The sequence below is a fragment of the Protopterus annectens genome, chromosome 3.part0, assembly GCF_019279795.1.
Source record: "Protopterus annectens isolate FY-2018-M chromosome 3.part0, PAN1.0, whole genome shotgun sequence".
In the NCBI taxonomy this organism is placed as follows: Eukaryota; Metazoa; Chordata; order Ceratodontiformes; family Protopteridae; genus Protopterus; species Protopterus annectens.
In genome coordinates this window covers 1844173891-1844191620 of record NC_056731.1, presented here as the reverse complement: position 1 = coordinate 1844191620, position 17730 = coordinate 1844173891, and the positions used below count along the sequence as shown (strand labels likewise).

The 17730-nt window shown below is 46.2% G+C and overlaps 1 protein-coding gene across 1 annotated transcript in view; it reads left to right on the top strand.

Moving 5' to 3' along the window:
- The window catches only part of LOC122797207 (titin homolog), a 329727-nt gene that overhangs the window by 76799 nt on the left and 235198 nt on the right, over positions 1–17730 (top strand). The window contains exons 5-6 of the mRNA XM_044066036.1: positions 1445–1558; positions 7065–7232. Of these exons, the coding sequence (XP_043921971.1) occupies positions 1445–1558; positions 7065–7232 (282 nt within the window). The remainder of the gene's footprint in view (positions 1–1444; positions 1559–7064; positions 7233–17730) is intronic.

Below are 17730 nucleotides of genomic sequence, written 5' to 3'. Positions count from 1 at the left end.
ATGTTCTGGCCAGCTCCATAAGTTTTCATGTCCACTTAATGTGTGTGTGTGTGTGTGTGTGTGTGTGTGTGTGTGTGTGTGTGTGTGTGTGTGTGTGTGTGTGTGTGTGTGTGTGTGTCTGTTTTTTGCATATTTGGCATAGTGTCCTATGCAGAGGGTAAACTGTTCCTGAAGCTGACTCACTCTATGGGTATTACAAGAGATACTGCCAAATATGAATTACTAGTGTTATTAGCAAGAAGAAAACTATTTAAAACATGGAAAAAGATGATTAAAAATTAGAGATACTCTTGTGTGCTGTGAGTGGTTCCAGATTAGAGGACATATTTATGACTCTGATAAGGCTATATGCATGAACCTCATATTTGAGGTCCCTGAACATGGCGTAAAAGTTAAGACCAAGGCAGATTTCATGATCTAACAGTATGGTGCTTTGTAGCTTAAGAATGAAATGATTGAAAGAACATGTGAAAAGAAGCAGTGAGATATTAATCATTTCAAGATAAGGTTGTGCACTTCTGTTCCAGCCTACCCAATGGGAAGGTTGTGTAGAGATTATCAAGTCAGAATGGAGTTAATTCGGTGAAAGAACAGATGTTAGCCAGGCCATAGAGCAAGCTAGCTGCCTTACAGACAGTACTTGGTTGGTTCCCAGAGGGAGCAAAATAAAAGTAATTATATGGCAAGTGATAGAAGAGGGTATGAAGCCTGTGTTCTACAGAGGATAATTTCACTAATTTTTGTCCTGGTGCCACAACATAAACAATAATAGGAAGAAGTAGGTCACTAGGGAGTGAATAGCTCTTTCTAAGGTTATAGTTATAAAGGATAAAAGTTGTTATTGTTAGTCATGAATTTCTGCAGTGGCACTTGAGATGTGTGGTGTGATAGGCCAGGAAAGTGAATTGTAGCTGTCAAATTTGAGCATTAAAAGTAATATTAAGCACCTTAAGAACCATAGTTTAGGGTCAGAAAGAAGAGTGCTTTGTTTTGTCATACAGTATTTCTTCTAAAGATAATTAGATCTTGTATAATTAGTGGCAGTGAATCTTTTCATTGCTTTAATTTTTGTGTTTTATCTATATGTGTGTTACAAATAGTTGTAAGTTTATTAAGAAAATAAAGTAACGTGCATGCAGTGTGGATCAATCTGAGTGCAAAAATCACAGTGTTTTGTCTGAATAATGGCAGCAAAGATAAATATGATTAAGCAAACCCTTACCTCACATGAATTATCTTTAGTGAATAAAAACTTCATCAAATTAGTGAAGCTAATCTATAACCGTTTATTACAGCAGTAGCCTGAACTACCATTTATGTTTTATACTAGTCTGTCTTCTTAGTGCCCAGAGTCACAACTTCATTAACATTAAGAAATTATATCTTCTAGTAAATAACATTATCACTTAAAGTGTGAATTCACTTATTTGTTCTGTGCTTACAGGTCCTCCAGAATTTATAGAAGTTCTTGCAGACTGCAGACCTGAGCTTGGACAAACAGTCAAACTGGCATGCAGAGCCACTGGAAACCCTAAACCTGTTACCAGCTGGTACAAAGGTAGGATCTTTTCTGTTGTCTGATTTATTTATCCAAGTCGTTCTATAGTCTGTGTGTTTCAATAACTGTATTCAAGAAATGATGTTCTACTTCTTATGGGTGGGGATCTTAGCATATGTTTTGAGATACAGTAATTTTTGTGCTGATGAACAAAAGATAATATGTCCATTACTAAATGGTAAAATTCTTTCATCAATCGGCTGCCAGGGGCAGAGACACAAAGTTTGCTTCCTTTTCTCCTTTTTGTGGTTTAGGAGCAGACAGCCTGCCTAGGAATCTGCCAGAGGATATCCTCTCTTACTTAGGTGAAAGAAGAAGGGTACCAGTGCTGTATGACTGTCTGCTTGCAGAGGATAGATGCATGGTCACCTTCGCTGGCAATATCAGCCAGTTCCATGACTACCATGCTAAGAATGTCATGCTTGTAGATGGAGAATTTCTAAACCAGATGTGGTTTAGAAATTCAACCCCCACCCAACACAAACATTTTATAAGAAAGAGGTAAAGAGTCCAGTTGTGCCATAAGCAGAAGGTAGGAAATCATGGCTCTGAGGAGGTGGAAAGGAGACAAGATGAAGCGGCTGTAAACATGCTCATTTCATCAACAAAAGTAGATCTGAAGTTGTTGCTTTCATTTGATCTTCAAACTGAGGTACTCGGATCCAGCATGGATTTGACTCGGCCGTATACTCCAGCATCAGATCCAAACTCCAAGCTCCTCCCCTACCAATAATGCCCCTGTCTGCCTCTTCCCCTAGATCTTGTTTGCTGCTCGTTTGAACAGCAGCGTGGTTCCTTAGCCCCAAGCTCCATGTGTAGTAAGTGGTTATTATTTTTCTTGGGTTTCCTTCACTCTTATGTCATCTCTTCACGTTTTCTTTACCTTTTCTACCCTACCCTATCTCTGTGCGCTCAAGCATCAGTTTAAAAAAAAAAACTCTCTCTCTCTCTCTTTCCTTCTCTTGTGTGTATGAGTGAGTGTGTGTTATTTTCTCTCCTGATTGCCATGGCTGATACTTCCAAGGTGGGCTTCAAGTAAATGCATAGACTGTGGCCATAACCTTCCCCTGTCTGATGGCCACACTCTGTGCGTGGTCTGTTTGGGTGTTTCTCACCTGGACTCCTGCTGCTCGATCTGCATGGACTTCAACCCCCATTCGTTGATTGACAGGAGGAACAAACTCATTCTAAAGGGCCTCCTTCCCTCTTCAGTGGATGCCTCCAATCCTCCCCCCCCTCCCAGTTTCTGGGACTCAACCTCCCACCAAAATGTCTGGGGATGGAGAGAAGGCCAGGTCCAAGGAACAGTATAATCCGAGGAAGCGGTCCCCTGACCGTTCTTCCTCGGTTGAACCCCAGGCCAAGTCCCGCCAGGATCTGAGCCGGAGCTCCCCCTCTGGTTGCCTCACTTTTTGCCGGAGCTGGAAGAGTCCCGAGCTCAGTCTCCACTCTCCGCTTCCCTCCGATGCCACTCCAGGCCTGGGTTGGTAGTGTCTTCCATCAGGTCCTCTTGGAGCTTGTCCGAAGACAAGGTGGACAGGATGATGCAGAAGTTAATTTGGGCCCAAATCCAGTTAGGAGTCTTGCCTGCCCCATCCCCCTCTGGGGCCGGGGGCATGCAGTCCACCTTTCTCCCTATTATTCCTTCTCTGATCCAGCTCCCAGTTTTGGAGTCATTGGGTCCGAGGTTCACAGGTGTCGAGGGGTCAGCATTGATGGTCCCAGGTACCGCGTTGCTGAACTTTGCCCTGAGTGATTCGGCTCTGACATTCTCAGAGCCGGCCAACTCTTGGAGCTGTAGCCTCAGCGTCAGATCCGAGGGGATGGTGTTGACTTCGAGGCTTTCAGGGTTGTCCCTTCTTCTCAGAGTCTGTGCACTGGGAGGCTCTGCTCTGGCTCCCCCCTCGACACAGGGAGCAACTGATCCGCCCTCAGGTGTTTCGACTTTGGGGATTTGCTCACCTTCTGCCTTCAAGGTGGTGGAGAGGGTCTTCTGTTCCTTCATGACCTTTAACGCTCTCATCCTCGGAGTTCATCCTGGCTCCCTCTTTTTCTGGGCTGGAGTCTGCCATCCTGCCCCCTCAAAGACAGCCTGTTGCCACAGGATGTTCCCCCAAGGAAACTCCCCCAGGCTTATGAGTCCTCCCTGGATCCCCCCCCCCGAGGAGCTCTCTTGGAAGAGTATGTGTAAGAGGAGGCACTTAGACTCCCTGCATGCGTCCCTCATGGACAATACCGACTTGGAGGAAGAGGAGGGTTCCCCTCGATCACCCCTTGAAGATCATGGAGATCCTTCAACAACGCAGTGGGTGGTCTACCCAAAAGCCCAACCTGGACGAGTTGGTATTCCTGGAGGTATTTGGCACAGGACCCTCTACCTTCTGGGTGCCCCCCTGCAGATCCCCTAGTGGATGTAATCTCATCCAGGGCATGGAAGGAACTGGATACGGTTGAGCCTATCCCCAGGTGCCCGGATAAATTACTAAGTGCCTCTTCAGATAAACAAAACTGGTCCAAGGGGTCCCCAGTTGATGCCGTGGTGGTGACAGTGGCCACCAAAAAAGAGCTCGCGCAGGAGAGTTCTTTGGTCCATCGTCTGGACAAGGAGTCTAGGGAGATGGATCATGTTGTGAAGAAGACCTAAAGACCTATTCAGCCACCTTTGCCTTGCATGCACTGAATTATTTGGCACATGTTATCAAGCTGCAGAGGGACCTGGTTAAAGAGGTCACTGAGTCTGCCCCAGGGTCCGTGCCAGCAGAGGAGAAGGAGGTTTTTTTCCTCACACATGGCCACCCTCACTTCCATCTCTAATACTTCCATGAGGCTCCTATCACATGCTACTGAGGGTACTTCTAGGGCTGCAGGAACAGACGTGGCCATTAGGTGACATGCCTGGCTCTGGCTTTGTGCTTTTTCGGAGCCCTTCAAAGCATCCGTCACGAACACACCCTATGATGTTTCCACCTTGTTTGGGAAAATGGTTCGTGATACTTTAGTCTACAGCAAGAAGGATGGGAAGACTTTGCCTGAAGTCGGGATCTGCTTCTCCACCCAACAACATTCCTTCTCTAGGAATCAGCATGGGGTTAAGAAGATATGGTTTTGGAAGTCTCAAAGTTCTTCCCAAGATGCTCAGGAGTCACCTTCCCCTAGAGGCAGATAGGGATACAATAGATGCTGCCTTCGTGGCAGAGGGGATCTGAAGAACCAAAGATCTCAGAATTCCTTCCCAGACAGACCCTTTCAGCAACCCTGAGGGGTTGCCCGACTGTTTGTCTCTGGAAGCAGTCGGGGGAAGACTCTCTCTGTACCCAACAGCTTGGGAGTCAATTGCAGATGATCGTTGGGTTCTGCAAATCATATCCAGAGGTTACTCAATTCCTTTTCTCCATCCCCCCATTCCCCCCAAACACCTCCCAGATGTGCCACCCAGTCAGCTGGAGGAGGCAACTGCAGGCTGCTTGCAAAATGAGTCATCCAGCCCATCCCCTGAGACCAGTCTGGATCAGGCATTTATTCCAGGTTCTTTTTAGTGCCAAAGAAAATGGGGGACTTAAGACCTGTACTGGAACTTTAGACCCTGAACCTGTCGGTCACCAAGACGAAATTCTGGATGATCACCCTTCAGTCTATTCTACCCTTCCTACAGTTAAATGACTGGATGTGCTCAGTGGACCTCCAGGACACGTACTACCATATCAAGATGAACAGGTGCTCTCAGAGGTTCCTCCACTTCTGGCTGGGAGCCAGTCACTTGTAATTCAGAGAGCTACCCTTTGGGTTCACCCCCCCCCCCCCGGGTGTTCACCAAAGTGATGGCGGTAGTGGCAACTCACCTGTGGCTGCAGGGATTTCAGGTCTTCTCCTACCCGGACGATTGGCTCCTATCCGCCCCCTCCAGGCATCGACTGATTTGAGCCAGGGATCATCTTCTTCAGATTGCTCAGTTCGTGGGCATAACCATAAACCCCAACAAGTCTCAGCTGGTACCAATTTCCAAAATAAGGGAGAGTACAAATTGCACTTGCTTGATGTTCACAGGCAGCTGCGTTTCTATTTGCATAAAACAAAATCCTTTCATAAGTCAGATCAACTATTTGTTTCCTTCTCCAAACCTTTCTTGGGAAAGTCTTTTTCTAAAGTGACTATTGCTCGATGGATTTCTGAATACATTTCATTGATCCCAAGGGTTATCTCCACCAGGACACGTCCAGGCAGATTCCACCAGGTCTGTTGTTACTTTGACAGCTTTTTGTCCAGTGTTTCATTAGATGATATCTTTCTGTGGCTACCTGGGCTTCATCACACACATTTATCTCATCTTTCCAGAGGCAGGGCATCCTTTGGCTCAGCCGTGCTCCAGAACATCCTTCCACGAGGACCTCCCAGGGTTATTAGTAGCTGGGGACTCTGCCCCTCTGGTTGAAGATCAAAGGAAAGCAACAACTTCAGATAAATAAGTTGTGTACTTACCATAACATTCCATCTGAGTTGTTGCTTTCCATTTGTCTTCAACCGTCCCTCCCTCCTTCCCCCTGCCTTGTGTGGGTTTTGTAGTGAACCGGATGGAAAAATCATGTTGCTTGGTTTGCTGCTGTTCTGCAACAAACTCGATCTGAGGTGAGGAGGGAGACAGGGGCATTATGGGTAGGGGAGGAGCTTGAAGTTTGGATCCGATGCTGGAGAATGCGGCCAAGTCAGATCTATGCCGGATCTGAGTCCCTCAGGTTGAAGACAAATGGAAAGCAACAACTCAGATGGAATGTTATGGTAAGTACATAACTTGTTTATATAAAAGGTAGGTTCTTGCATATTGTACAAAACTTCAGCAGTTTTGCACTGCCTTACTTGTACCAACCTAAGCAATAGTATATGTAGCTGAAAGTACTGCATAATGAGATAAGAAGTTAAGTTTTTTAGGGAAAGTAGTTTGACAATAGTTTGAAAGCACTGAGACTCAGGAGGGTTTGTTGTTGTTCTGTAGAAAAGGAGAAGCTCAAGACCGGTTTGGACTGTAGTGGGAAATAATTGTAACATTGCCTAAATAACTTCTTTCCTTTTGCAGTAAAATTATTGCAGATCCTATCTTAGAGGCTGCCTCTAGCGAAACTACAGTATAGTGCCCAGAATTACCATACAGGTGACTAGACTGTTATACATAGTGGTGGACCATGTGTCATAAATGCTCTGTGAAGGGAACAAAGAAAAGTTTTGCAGAACATATAAACCTTTTAAGGTCCATTAATGCAGTTATGTGGACTTTTCTAAAAAATTCTGGCTGCGTTTTTTTCTTTCTGGGAGGGAGAAGCAGATATGATAGTCAAACCTTATGACTGCTGGACATTGGTAAGCAGTAATGTGCATCAAAGTAGACATGCAGACCAAAAATTAAAGTACAAAATTAAAATTGCTCCTTTCATCAAACCACCCAATAAATGTATTACAAAATTGCTATTATTCACGAGATACTAAATCTGCTTTGTGTTCTTCTTTACATTTCTAGATGGTAAACCTGTAGAAGTAGATCCCCACCATATTATAATTGAAGACCCTGATGGATCCTGTACCTTAATCTTGGATAACCTCATAGGTTCTGATTCTGGACAGTACATGTGCTTTGCCTCCAGTGCTGCTGGTAACTGCAGTACACTTGGGAAAATTATTGTACAAGGTGAGGTTTTATGATTCTTCACTGTGTTCATAGCTGGTACAGCCCCTATAGTTGCATAATGTCATGAATCAGTTGGTACCTCATATATATATTTTGCATGTGTGTGTGTGTGTGTGTGTGTGTGTGTGTGTGTGTGTATGTGTGTGTGTGTTTGTTAATAAATATTTTTACTTCAGATATACATAAAATTCTTCATATACTGTGTATGATATTCATCGTGTTACACTGCTGCAGTCATTACACTTGGGTTATCCTGCCGTCAGGCGGTCCCGCAGTCGGCCAGAGTTCCAAAGTCTTGGTCCGGCGTCGGTTGCTGTTGCTTCTTCCCTGATGTCAGTGCACCAGGGGTATATAAGATGCATCCAACGCCATTTTATTCAGTCTTTCTTGCCGCGCAGTGCCCGAAGCAGAAGCAGTTCACAAGTGCCGGCCGGCTGACTCCTGAGATTTTCGAAGTCGAATTTCAGATCCGAAGTCTTCAGTAAAGCTAAGTACCCTGTTGGGGAAACTTTTTTCTTGCCTCAGACCGATGTCAGAAAAAGTTAATAATTGTATTTCTTTTGTGAAGCAAATACCTCATAAAGACTTCCACTTTTACTGTATTCCATGCCTAGGCCCTGATCACGATGTCACTAGTTGTCGGTTTTGTAATAGATTTGACAAATGCACTATAAAAAGACATTTTGATTTTGCTTTGCACTACTTTGGCCGAAGGTTCAATTATACTATGCTGTCGGATCAACCGACGACCGCAATACCGAAAAAACGCAAGGACAAGGATGAAGACAGGCATCCGAGGTCCAAAACTGACGACAAAACCTCTTCTAGGCCAGTCGCCGGTTCGCCAGTTCTCAGTGAGGCGCTTTCGCAGACCCAGACACCTGCTACCTCAGAGCCACAGGCTGCCTCCGACTCCTAGACACTAGGCCTCTGGAAACTCAAGGTATTGGGCCTACAGAAACTAATCCCTCAGATGGGTCCAGAGCCGCTGAGCAGGCATCAGCTTCTGAGGGTGTTTTCAGACCTTCACAACTTACCATTAAAACAACAGCCAAGACAAAAGTACCATTAAAGACAAAGAAACAAGTTCAGCATTCTCCTGGACAGTCCTCCATGCCTAAGAAACAGATGCTTAAAATGGCCGAAGACCTCATTACTCTAATCAGGGGTTCCCATCCCCCTCCTGAGAAAAGGCCTAGGCAGGATACTGACTATGATTCCTCTGATCAGGTCTCCATTTCCTCTGATTCCTCTTCAGACCAGGGATACTTTCTACCCCCCATGAGGACTCTGATGCTGAAGAATCTATCCCTTCAGTCTCTCCTCCTGAGGATTATTCTTTTGGGGAAACTTTACATACCATGAGGGAGCATTTCCATTGGGAAAGTCAGGATTACTCAGAATCCAAGAAAAGGCTCAGAGATTTCCTTTTATTGCCTCAACACAGGCCCCTGGCTATTCCGCCTGTGCTAGATATTGTGGATGATGTGTTCTCTGAATCCAGCTTATCTCCTGATTCTTTGCCCCCTGCACCAGCTAAGCCAGATAGGTATTACAGAGTCCCTGACTCTCACAAGTTTCTTTATAAAAACCCTTCTGCTGATCCAGAAACTATTTCCCAGGGTCCAAAAGGGTTAAGACTTCCATTGCAAAAAATCCAGTACCCTCTGACAGAGATTCCAGAGCTTTGGATAGATGAGGGAAGAAAGTATACACTTCTGCAACTTTAGCAATAAGAGCTTTAAATTGCCAGTTTCACGTGCTTAAGTACCAACAATATTTAATGGCTCAGTTAAAACAGAAACTGCTTGCAAGCTCAGAAGCTCCTGATTGTAAAGAAATGCAGCATTTATTGCATGCAGTTGAACAGGTGGGTAAACATACTCTGCAATGTGGTTTTGATTCTTTAGAGGCCTCTTGTAGAGCCGCAGTTACAGGTTTGGTGATTCAAAGACATGCTTGGTTAAAAGAACAGAGTTTACCTGATCATGTTAAGGCAACATTATTGGATGCTCCTTTATAGCATGATACCTTGTTTGGTGTTAAGGCAGAAGAGGTGTTAAAGAAAATGGAGGATAAAGCTAAATCTATGCAAACAGTCAAGGATTTCTTACAGGTACAGCCACCTTGATTTAGCAGAAATTGGCCAATAAAGAATTGGTCCTTTCCAGTGTCAGACAGGCCACAGAGAGGCAGATACAGACGCCCAAGAGGCAGATCTCAACCCCAAGGCTCAAACAGACAACGACAGTGGGGCACCTTAACCCCAAAAGGAGGTGAGGACAAGTCTCAACCTTACAGGGAACAGTCACAATGACTTTCCCCTTCGTATGCCAAGCACTTCCCTTTTGGAAGCCCCCTTAGGGGGAAAACTAGCACTTTTTTCTCAAAATTGGCAAACAATCACCCAAGACAAATGGGTTCTGAATATTGTGTCTCAAGGTTACAGGTTCCACTTTCATACTTTACCAAGGCTAAAAGGAATGCCAGACTTGCCACAAAATCAATGGACAGAGGCACTTTGCCTCTACACCTGCAGGACTCCTGTGCTATTTGTCACTCCTTCAGCCAGAGAGTCCTGCAGGAACGTAGGAACAAATTAATCCTACGTGGCTTGTTGAAGCCAGAGGGCTCCCCGACCAAGACTGAGTCGGGAAAGCCCTCTAAGCCACCTAAAGCCCAGGCTGTGGCTCCTAAGCCTTCGGCGTCGAGATCGGCTCCGGCTGGAGCCGATCTTTCTATCTCTGAGGTGGTGGTATTGGTGCCGGCTGGCTCCGATACACTTGCACCGATGTCGGCTCCGGTCGGAGCCGACGTATCTTTGACCAGGACTGGTGCCGATAAACTGTCGGCTCCAGCTGGAACCGAAGGGTCTTCGGCTCCGATGGCTCCTTCCAAGAAGAGATCTCAGTCCCCTTCCCTGGAGTCGATTCGCTTGGCTCCGGGATCTCCTCTGCTTTCGGAGCGGAGCCATCGGAGCCGATCTTCCAGGTCTTCCAGGCTATCAGACCATGACTTGGAGAGGGTGGTGAGTAGACTGCTGAAGTCACAGGCACTGGCCCAGATGCTCCATAGCCCGTCTCAGCAGACGACCGCTATCCCTCATCCGCCTGAAATTCCTCCTCCGACTCTTCTTCAGAGTTCGGAGCCGGGCTTCGGGCGTTGACAGTGGAGTGCGCGGGCTGATACCTCTCCTGTCGGCTCCGTCGTCTTCGACTCCGATTTCCTCCATGAGACCTTCCTTGGAGGGATCCGGTCATCGGGTCTCTCTTGTCGGCTCCAAGGGGGGGAGTGGCATCGGACCCTTGTCCGACCCCGCTCTCCCTCTTGGAGCTTCGGCATTGGTGAGCTCGGCACCGACATCAGCCTCGGAGCCTTCTTTTTCGGCGGGACCGGGGATTCCTTTTTCTTCAGAGTGGGAGTCTTCCGGCCTCCCTGGAAGGGGAGCCTTTGAGGTGATGAGGAGTGTTCTAGCCCCGGAGCTGAGTCAACAGTCAATTCCATTAGCTCCTCCCTGTTCGGTGCCTGTCGATGTCTCTTCCCATTCTCTTGCTCCCGGACCCAGAGATCCATCGCCCCAGGTTTCCCCATTGGGAAGAACTTCCTCTTCCGAGGTTTCTCCTGATCCTTCGGGAGAACCCTCGCGTAAAAGGATGTGCAAGAGGAAGCACACAGACTCCCCCAAGTCTACGACATCAGATACCGACTTAGATGAGTCGGAGTGTTCCCCACGGTCCCCCTCTGAGGATGTCTCCTTTTCAGACATCCTGGAACTCCTTAAGCAGAGGGGGAACTGGCCTTCCATTAACCCCTCCGAGGATGAGTCGGTATACCTGGAGGCTTTTGGATCTCGACCCTCCACCTCCTGGGTGTCTCCGCCTTTCGACCCGCTCATGGAAGTGGTGGCTCGAAAGGCGTGGGCGGCCCCGGATTCTGTGGAACCAGTCCACAGGAGGCCTTCTAAATTTATCACGGCCCCCGCAGACAAACAGTTTCTCACCAAGGGTGTCCCTGTTGATGCCATGGTGGTGGCAGCTGCCACCAAGAAGGAACTTGCCGATCCTTCTGTACCTGTCCAGCCTCCTAACAAGGACTCTAGGACCATGGATAGGTACGGTAAGCGGATGTTTTCTTCAGCGACCTTCGCTATGTGCTCATTGAACTATCTCTGTCACTTTACCCGGCTTCAGAGAGATATTCTCAAGGAACTAGGTGAGGTAGTTCAGGATCTGTCAGCTGCTGGGGCTCAAGAGAAGATTGCCTCACAGCTCGGAATCCTAAATTCTATAACTAACTCCTCCATGTGGCTCATTTCTTATGCAGCCGATGGGGCGAGTAGAGCCGTAGGCACAGGAGTGGCACTTAGGCGTCAGTCCTGGATGCGGCTTTGTAATTTTGCAGACCCCTTTAAGGCGTCCTTCACTAATACTCCCTTCGATGGTTCGGCTTTGTTTGGACCTCAGGTGAAGGACACATTGACCAGGTGTGAGCAAGACGGCAAGACTCTTTCTGCCGTAGGAGTCCATTTCTCCACCCCTTCAAGACCCTATCCCAAAGGTCAGAAGGGAGGGAAAATGTGGTTCCATAAATCTCAGGGAGTCACGCCGGACACACGTGGTCAGTTTACCCCCAGAGGCAGAGGGGGTAATAACAATAGACGCTGCCCTAGGGGCAGAGGGGGTCCGCAGAATCAGGGTAGCAGAGAGCCTCTCTCTGATAAACCCTTCCGGCACCCCTGAGGTGTTGCCCGACTGTCCACCCTTGGAGGCAGTCGGGGGAAGATTGTCGCTGTACCCAACAGCCTGGCGTTCCCTTTCTCAAGACAAATGGGTCCAGTCGATCATATCCGAGGGTTACAATATCCCTTTCATGAGATATCCTGCTCCTCATCAATCCCTCCCGGACGTTTCACCCAGTCTAAGGGAGTTGGCAAAGCTGGAGGTATCAAAGATCCTAGCAAAAAGAGCCATCCAACTAGTACCAGCAGACCAAGTAGGATCCGGAATCTACTCAAGATTCTTTTTGGTTCCCAAAAAGACGGGAGATTGGAGACCAATTTTAGACCTCAGCAAACTAAACAAGTTTGTCAAAAAGGCAAGGTTCCAGATGGTCACGCTTCAGTCCATTCTACCCTTTTTGGGCAAGGACAACTGGATGTGCTCAATAGACCTTCAGGATGCGTACTATCACATAAAAATTCACAGGCGCTCCAGAAGGTTTCTCCGCTTTCGGCTGGGGACCAGTCATTTTCAATTCAGAGCCCTGCCCTTTGGTCTCACTACAGCCCCCAGAGTGTTTACCAAATGTATGGCAGTGGTCACGGCTCAGCTGAGACGTCAAGGATTCCAGGTGTTTCTGTATCTAGATGACTGGCTCCTCTCTCCCACCACCAGGCATCAACTTCTCAAGGCCAGAGACTACACTCTTCACACCTGCAACCAGTTGGGGATTTCTATAAACTTCGAAAAATCTTCATTGTCTCCTTGTCAATCTATTACCTTTATAGGCGCAGAATTAGACACTGTCGGGATGTCAGCAAGACTCACAAACCAAAGAATTCTGGACATCCAAAAGTATGTTCGCATCATACTACTCAGCAAAAAGATCAGGGCCAGGTTTGTCCTGAAGGTGCTAGGTCTTATGGCTGCGGCCATCGTACTGCTTCCTTTAGCTCGCTTCCACATGTGTCTTCTGCAGTGGATGTTGTTCACCCACTGGTCCTTCCAGCAGCTTCTCATGCACCACGAGATCTTCGTGATGCAATTGTGCAAGAGTCACCTAACCTGGTGGATGTCTACTCCGCAACTCCGTCAGGGTTGACTGTTTGTTCCCCCAGTCCCGGTTGCCACAGTCACCTCAGATGCCTCTCTGATCGGGTTGGGGGGGGGGGTATTATCAGGGCAGGATGGTCCATGGGACTTGGCAACCCATAGAATACCATCTGCACATAAATGTCCTAGAGATGAGAGCAGTGCTTTTAACGTTGCAAGCCCTCAGCGACTTTCTTCCTTTAGGGACTATTGCAGTTCAGACGGACAACATGTCCGTAGTCTGGTATATCAACAAACAGGGCGGGACCAGGTCCTATCCACTGTGTCGAGAAGCTCTCAGACTTTGGCAATGGGCAATCTCCTCTCATCGGTTTCTGATAGCAATGCATATCCCCGGGAAATCCAACCTCTTAGCGGACAGACTGAGCAGAGCTATTCTCATGCCACACGAGTGGTCTCTCAAACAATCAGTAGTGGACGAGATTTTTCAGAAGTGGGGCGTCCCTTGCTGCGACCTTTTTGCTACACCCCAAAACAGCAAATGCCCAGACTTCTTCTCCCTCTTTCCGCTACCAGGCCATCCCCCCAGAGACCCTGTAACCCAGAATTGGCGCCGGGGACTTCTTTATGCCTTTCCTCCATTCCCGCTGATACCTCAAGTGATTCAGAAAGCTACCGTCTTGAGAGCCAAGTTGATTCTCATTGCCCCTTACTGGCCTCAACAAATTTGGTTTCCGTCCCTACATCGTCATCTCTTGGTTCAGCCTTGGCATCTGGATCCAATTCCAGATCTTCTGACCCACCATTCGGGTCATCTGCACCAGGCCATTCATTCTCTCAACCTCACTGCTTGGTTGCTCCACTTCCTTCCTTAGCCAGGCTTCCTATGATTTCTAGTCCCGTGCGAGATATCATAGTAGCTTCTCTAAAGTCCTCTACCAGAGGGATTTATGCTAGCAAATGGCAGCGTTTTTCCTTCTGGGCAAAGTCCAGGGACATAGATCCCTTTACTGCTCCAGTGCAGTCAGTCTTGGACTTCCTAGCTGAGATTTTTCAATCGGGTTCCTCTTCCTCTACAGTTAAGGTCCAGCTGGCAGCGATCTCAAATTTTCATGTTGGCTTAGCGGATCAAAACATAATGTCTCACAAGCTTTGCAAAGCCTTTCTTAGAGGGATCTTTCTGCTGAAACCCCCAATCAAAGATCCCCCTCCGCAATGGGACCTGAATTTAATGCTGACATCCTTGATTCTGCCCCCCTTTGAACCGGCTGCTACATGCTCATTAAAATTTCTTTCCTGGAAGACAATTTTTCTGGTTGCTGTTACTTCAGCCAGGAGGGTGTCTGAACTTCATGCTCTCTGTGTCCATCCCCCGTACTTGGTTTTCCACAAAGTTAGAGTATCTTTAAGAACTAATCCATCTTTTTTGCCCAAGGTTGCTTCCCAGACGAATATTAACCAATCTATTGAATTGCCATTTTTTTTCCCTAATTATTCTGACAGAGCGGAACAGAAACTTCACTGTTTGGATGTCCATCGCCAAATCAGATATTACTTGGACAGAGCTAAACAATTCAGAAAATCTGATCAACTGTTTGTTTCTTATGCAGAAAACAGGAAGGGTCTTCCGGTCTCCAAGGTGACCTTATCCAGATGGCTGTCTTCTACCATTTCTCATGTTTATCTCCTTAGGGGCAAGCAACTGCCCTCAAAACCAAACGCACATTCTACCAGACGCCTATCCACTTCTACAGGATTTCAGGATAGGCTACGTATTGACACCATTTGTGCGGCAGCCACTTGGGCCACTCCTCATACCTTTGTCGCTCATTACAAATTGGACTTGGCCTCCAGAGACAGGGCTAGGTTTGGTTCCACAGTTCTCAAGAGTCTGTTCCATTGAGCCACCCAGCATAGAGGTGCTAGGGACGCGGTCCCATCCAGCAAGAATGAAGGCGAGTTTGACAACTTAACATTAAGAAGTTATGTACCTACCATAACGTTCCATGTTAGTTGTCTTCTCTCGCCTTCTTTCTTATGTCCCTCCCTCCTTCCCCCTAGCCTGGACAGACCTTGAAGTGGTACTCTTCTCTGGGTACGATTCATTCTTTCTATGGGCTCCAGTAGGAAGTGTCACTAGTATCTAGTGGTTACTTTGCTTTGTTTCTTTCCACATTTAGTTCCTCTTCTTCCTTTCTGGGAAGAAGGTTACTGGCAGGGTTTTCTATAGCTACCAAACGAGATCTGGGTAGTCACGCCTTGTATCATGGGATATAGGGTTGCCTCGAGCTGGTAAAATTAGCTCTCGATCTTAGCAAGTGCCGAGTCGGAGCCGAAGATCGGCTCCGAACCCATCCAGCAAGAAAGAAGGCGAGAGAAGACAACTAACATGGAACGTTATGGTAGGTACATAACTTCTTATTCAAGAACATGCCGAAGAGTGCATTGTACCCAATTATTGGTCTAATGAGGGCAGAGTATAGTGGGACTATGATCTCCTTAGATCTGGATGCAAGCTGTACCATGTAAAAGGATTTTCTTACAACCATAAACACATGGTGATCAAAGTTCAGGTTACTGTCTACCTGAGTTCTCAAGTCCCTTACTACTGTGTCTACTCTTAGGGGAGTATTATCAAGGTTGTAATTTGCCGGGGTATCATCTTCCCAAGGGGTATAATTATGCATTTTTTTCACAAAAGTTTAGGCCATAGTTCTGGCAGCAGTTATTTGTATCAGAACCTCCTGGAGGATATCTGTATCAGTGAGGGATTCAGTGATTACACTCAACATGCAGTCCTCAGCATATTTGGTCAGCCAAAAGTCCTGTACAAATGTCTTTGCCTTGACTTCAGAGAAGTATATTCCAAACAGGAGAGGTCCCAGTACCGAGCCCTGTGGGACATCACTAGTAACAGGTCTTTTGGTGGAGGTGGATTCCACCACCTTAACTTTACAAGTTCCATCTGTGAGCCATTTGGCTGTCCATTGGGTGACATAGGGATTTATGCTTAAGTTTGTGAGTTTGTCTAATACTTGAGTGAGGTATTGTGTCAAATGTCTTAGCTAGGTCAAGGTAGGCAGTATGTACCATTTTGCCCTTTTCCATGGCTCTAGTGACTTTCTTGAAGAATAGTAGGCATAACCTGTCCTTGATGAAACTGAACTGGGATGGGTCCAATGTTTGAATATTTCCTATGTCTTTGTTTAGCAGCTCCATTATAATTCTTTCCATAGCCTTGCATTTAAGACTACTCAGACTTATGGGTCTGTAGTTCCCCAAGTCTGTTGATTGTCTCTGTCTTTTCCAAAGGGATGACCATTGCAGTCCTCCATTCATTAAGAACGAAGCCTGTCAGGAGGCTGTGGTTGAATAGAGATTATAGTGGACCTGCAAGGTCATGATGTGAAGTTGTTCTATCTCGCTGTTCATTCTTTATTGATGGGTTTGGAGCCGATCCCTGGGCTCCGAGTCGGCCAATTGCAAAGCTCAATGTCTTCAAATAGCTCGAGGCCAAGTCCCTATCCCATGATGCACCTAGAGTTACCTCAGATCTAGTTTGCTGCTGCAACAGATCGGGGGTTCTGCATTAGCTCGGGCCAGTAAAACTGTTTTTTCATACTTTACTTACTTTTATTGATATTTAGATAGTTTTAGGTAGTTTTAAATAGTTTTATAAAGCTCTTATAGCTGTTTGGTGTGTTTATCTACATCGTATTCCCTTCCCCTTAGTGTGCTTTAAAAATTCTAGATGGCCTCTTGTTTTAGGCCTAGTTTAAAAACCTTTCTCTAATTACTAGGGTGTGTTTAGTCAGTGACCTTTTGTCGCGGTTTATACTAAATAGTTAGATAGTTTATAGTTCTTTGCTGTGTGGTGTGTTTAGCCTTAAATTTTTTTTAGAAAAGGCGTGGCTTTGATAATTACTGTTAAAGTTTTACAGTTGACAGTAATTTTTGTCAGATATAGCTATTCCTTAGAATATCTTAGATAAGATTTGTTGTGTCTTATAGCGGCTATCCTCTTTTTCATTGCTTAGTCTACTTATTGATGTCATATTGTGTGTTTTAGACAGACTTTTTTCTGTCACTTTAATATTTACATTAGTATTACCCGGTGTGTGTGACTCAGCCTGATTTTATTTAAGGCTTTTGTTTATAGTTACTGTTAAGAATTTTTTGTGGTGACAGTAATTTTCTCTCTGTGATTACAATGGCTGATCAAGAGAAGCATCCTATGTCAGGTTTCAAAAAGTGCCCAAAGTGTGGCCAAAAAATGTCTGTGACAGACAGCCATGTAAATTGTGTGTACTCTGTAGGAACCCTGCATTTACAGGATAGCTGTTCTATATGCCATTACTTCTCCTCCAGAGTCCTACAGGAAAGGAAAAGAAAATTAATAGACAGAGGTTTGTTGAAACCATCCTTCCAAGAAGCTTTGAGCGACCAAGATGGATCCAGCAAGTCCTCAAAGTCTTCTAAGACTTCTGAATCAAAGAAATAAAAAATAAACCTTCAACTTTGGCTCCACTGACATTGGAATCAACAGTCCTTTCTTTGCGGATCCTGTCCCCAGTCTTGGAACCGGTATCCGAAACTCCTAAGAGTCCATTATTACAGTCGGTACCACATTCGGTGCACTCATCTCTGTCCTGTATCAGCCTTTCTGATCTGGATGTGGATCGTGTGGTGCAGAAACTGTTATTGGCACCGTCCTTGGCAAAAGTTTT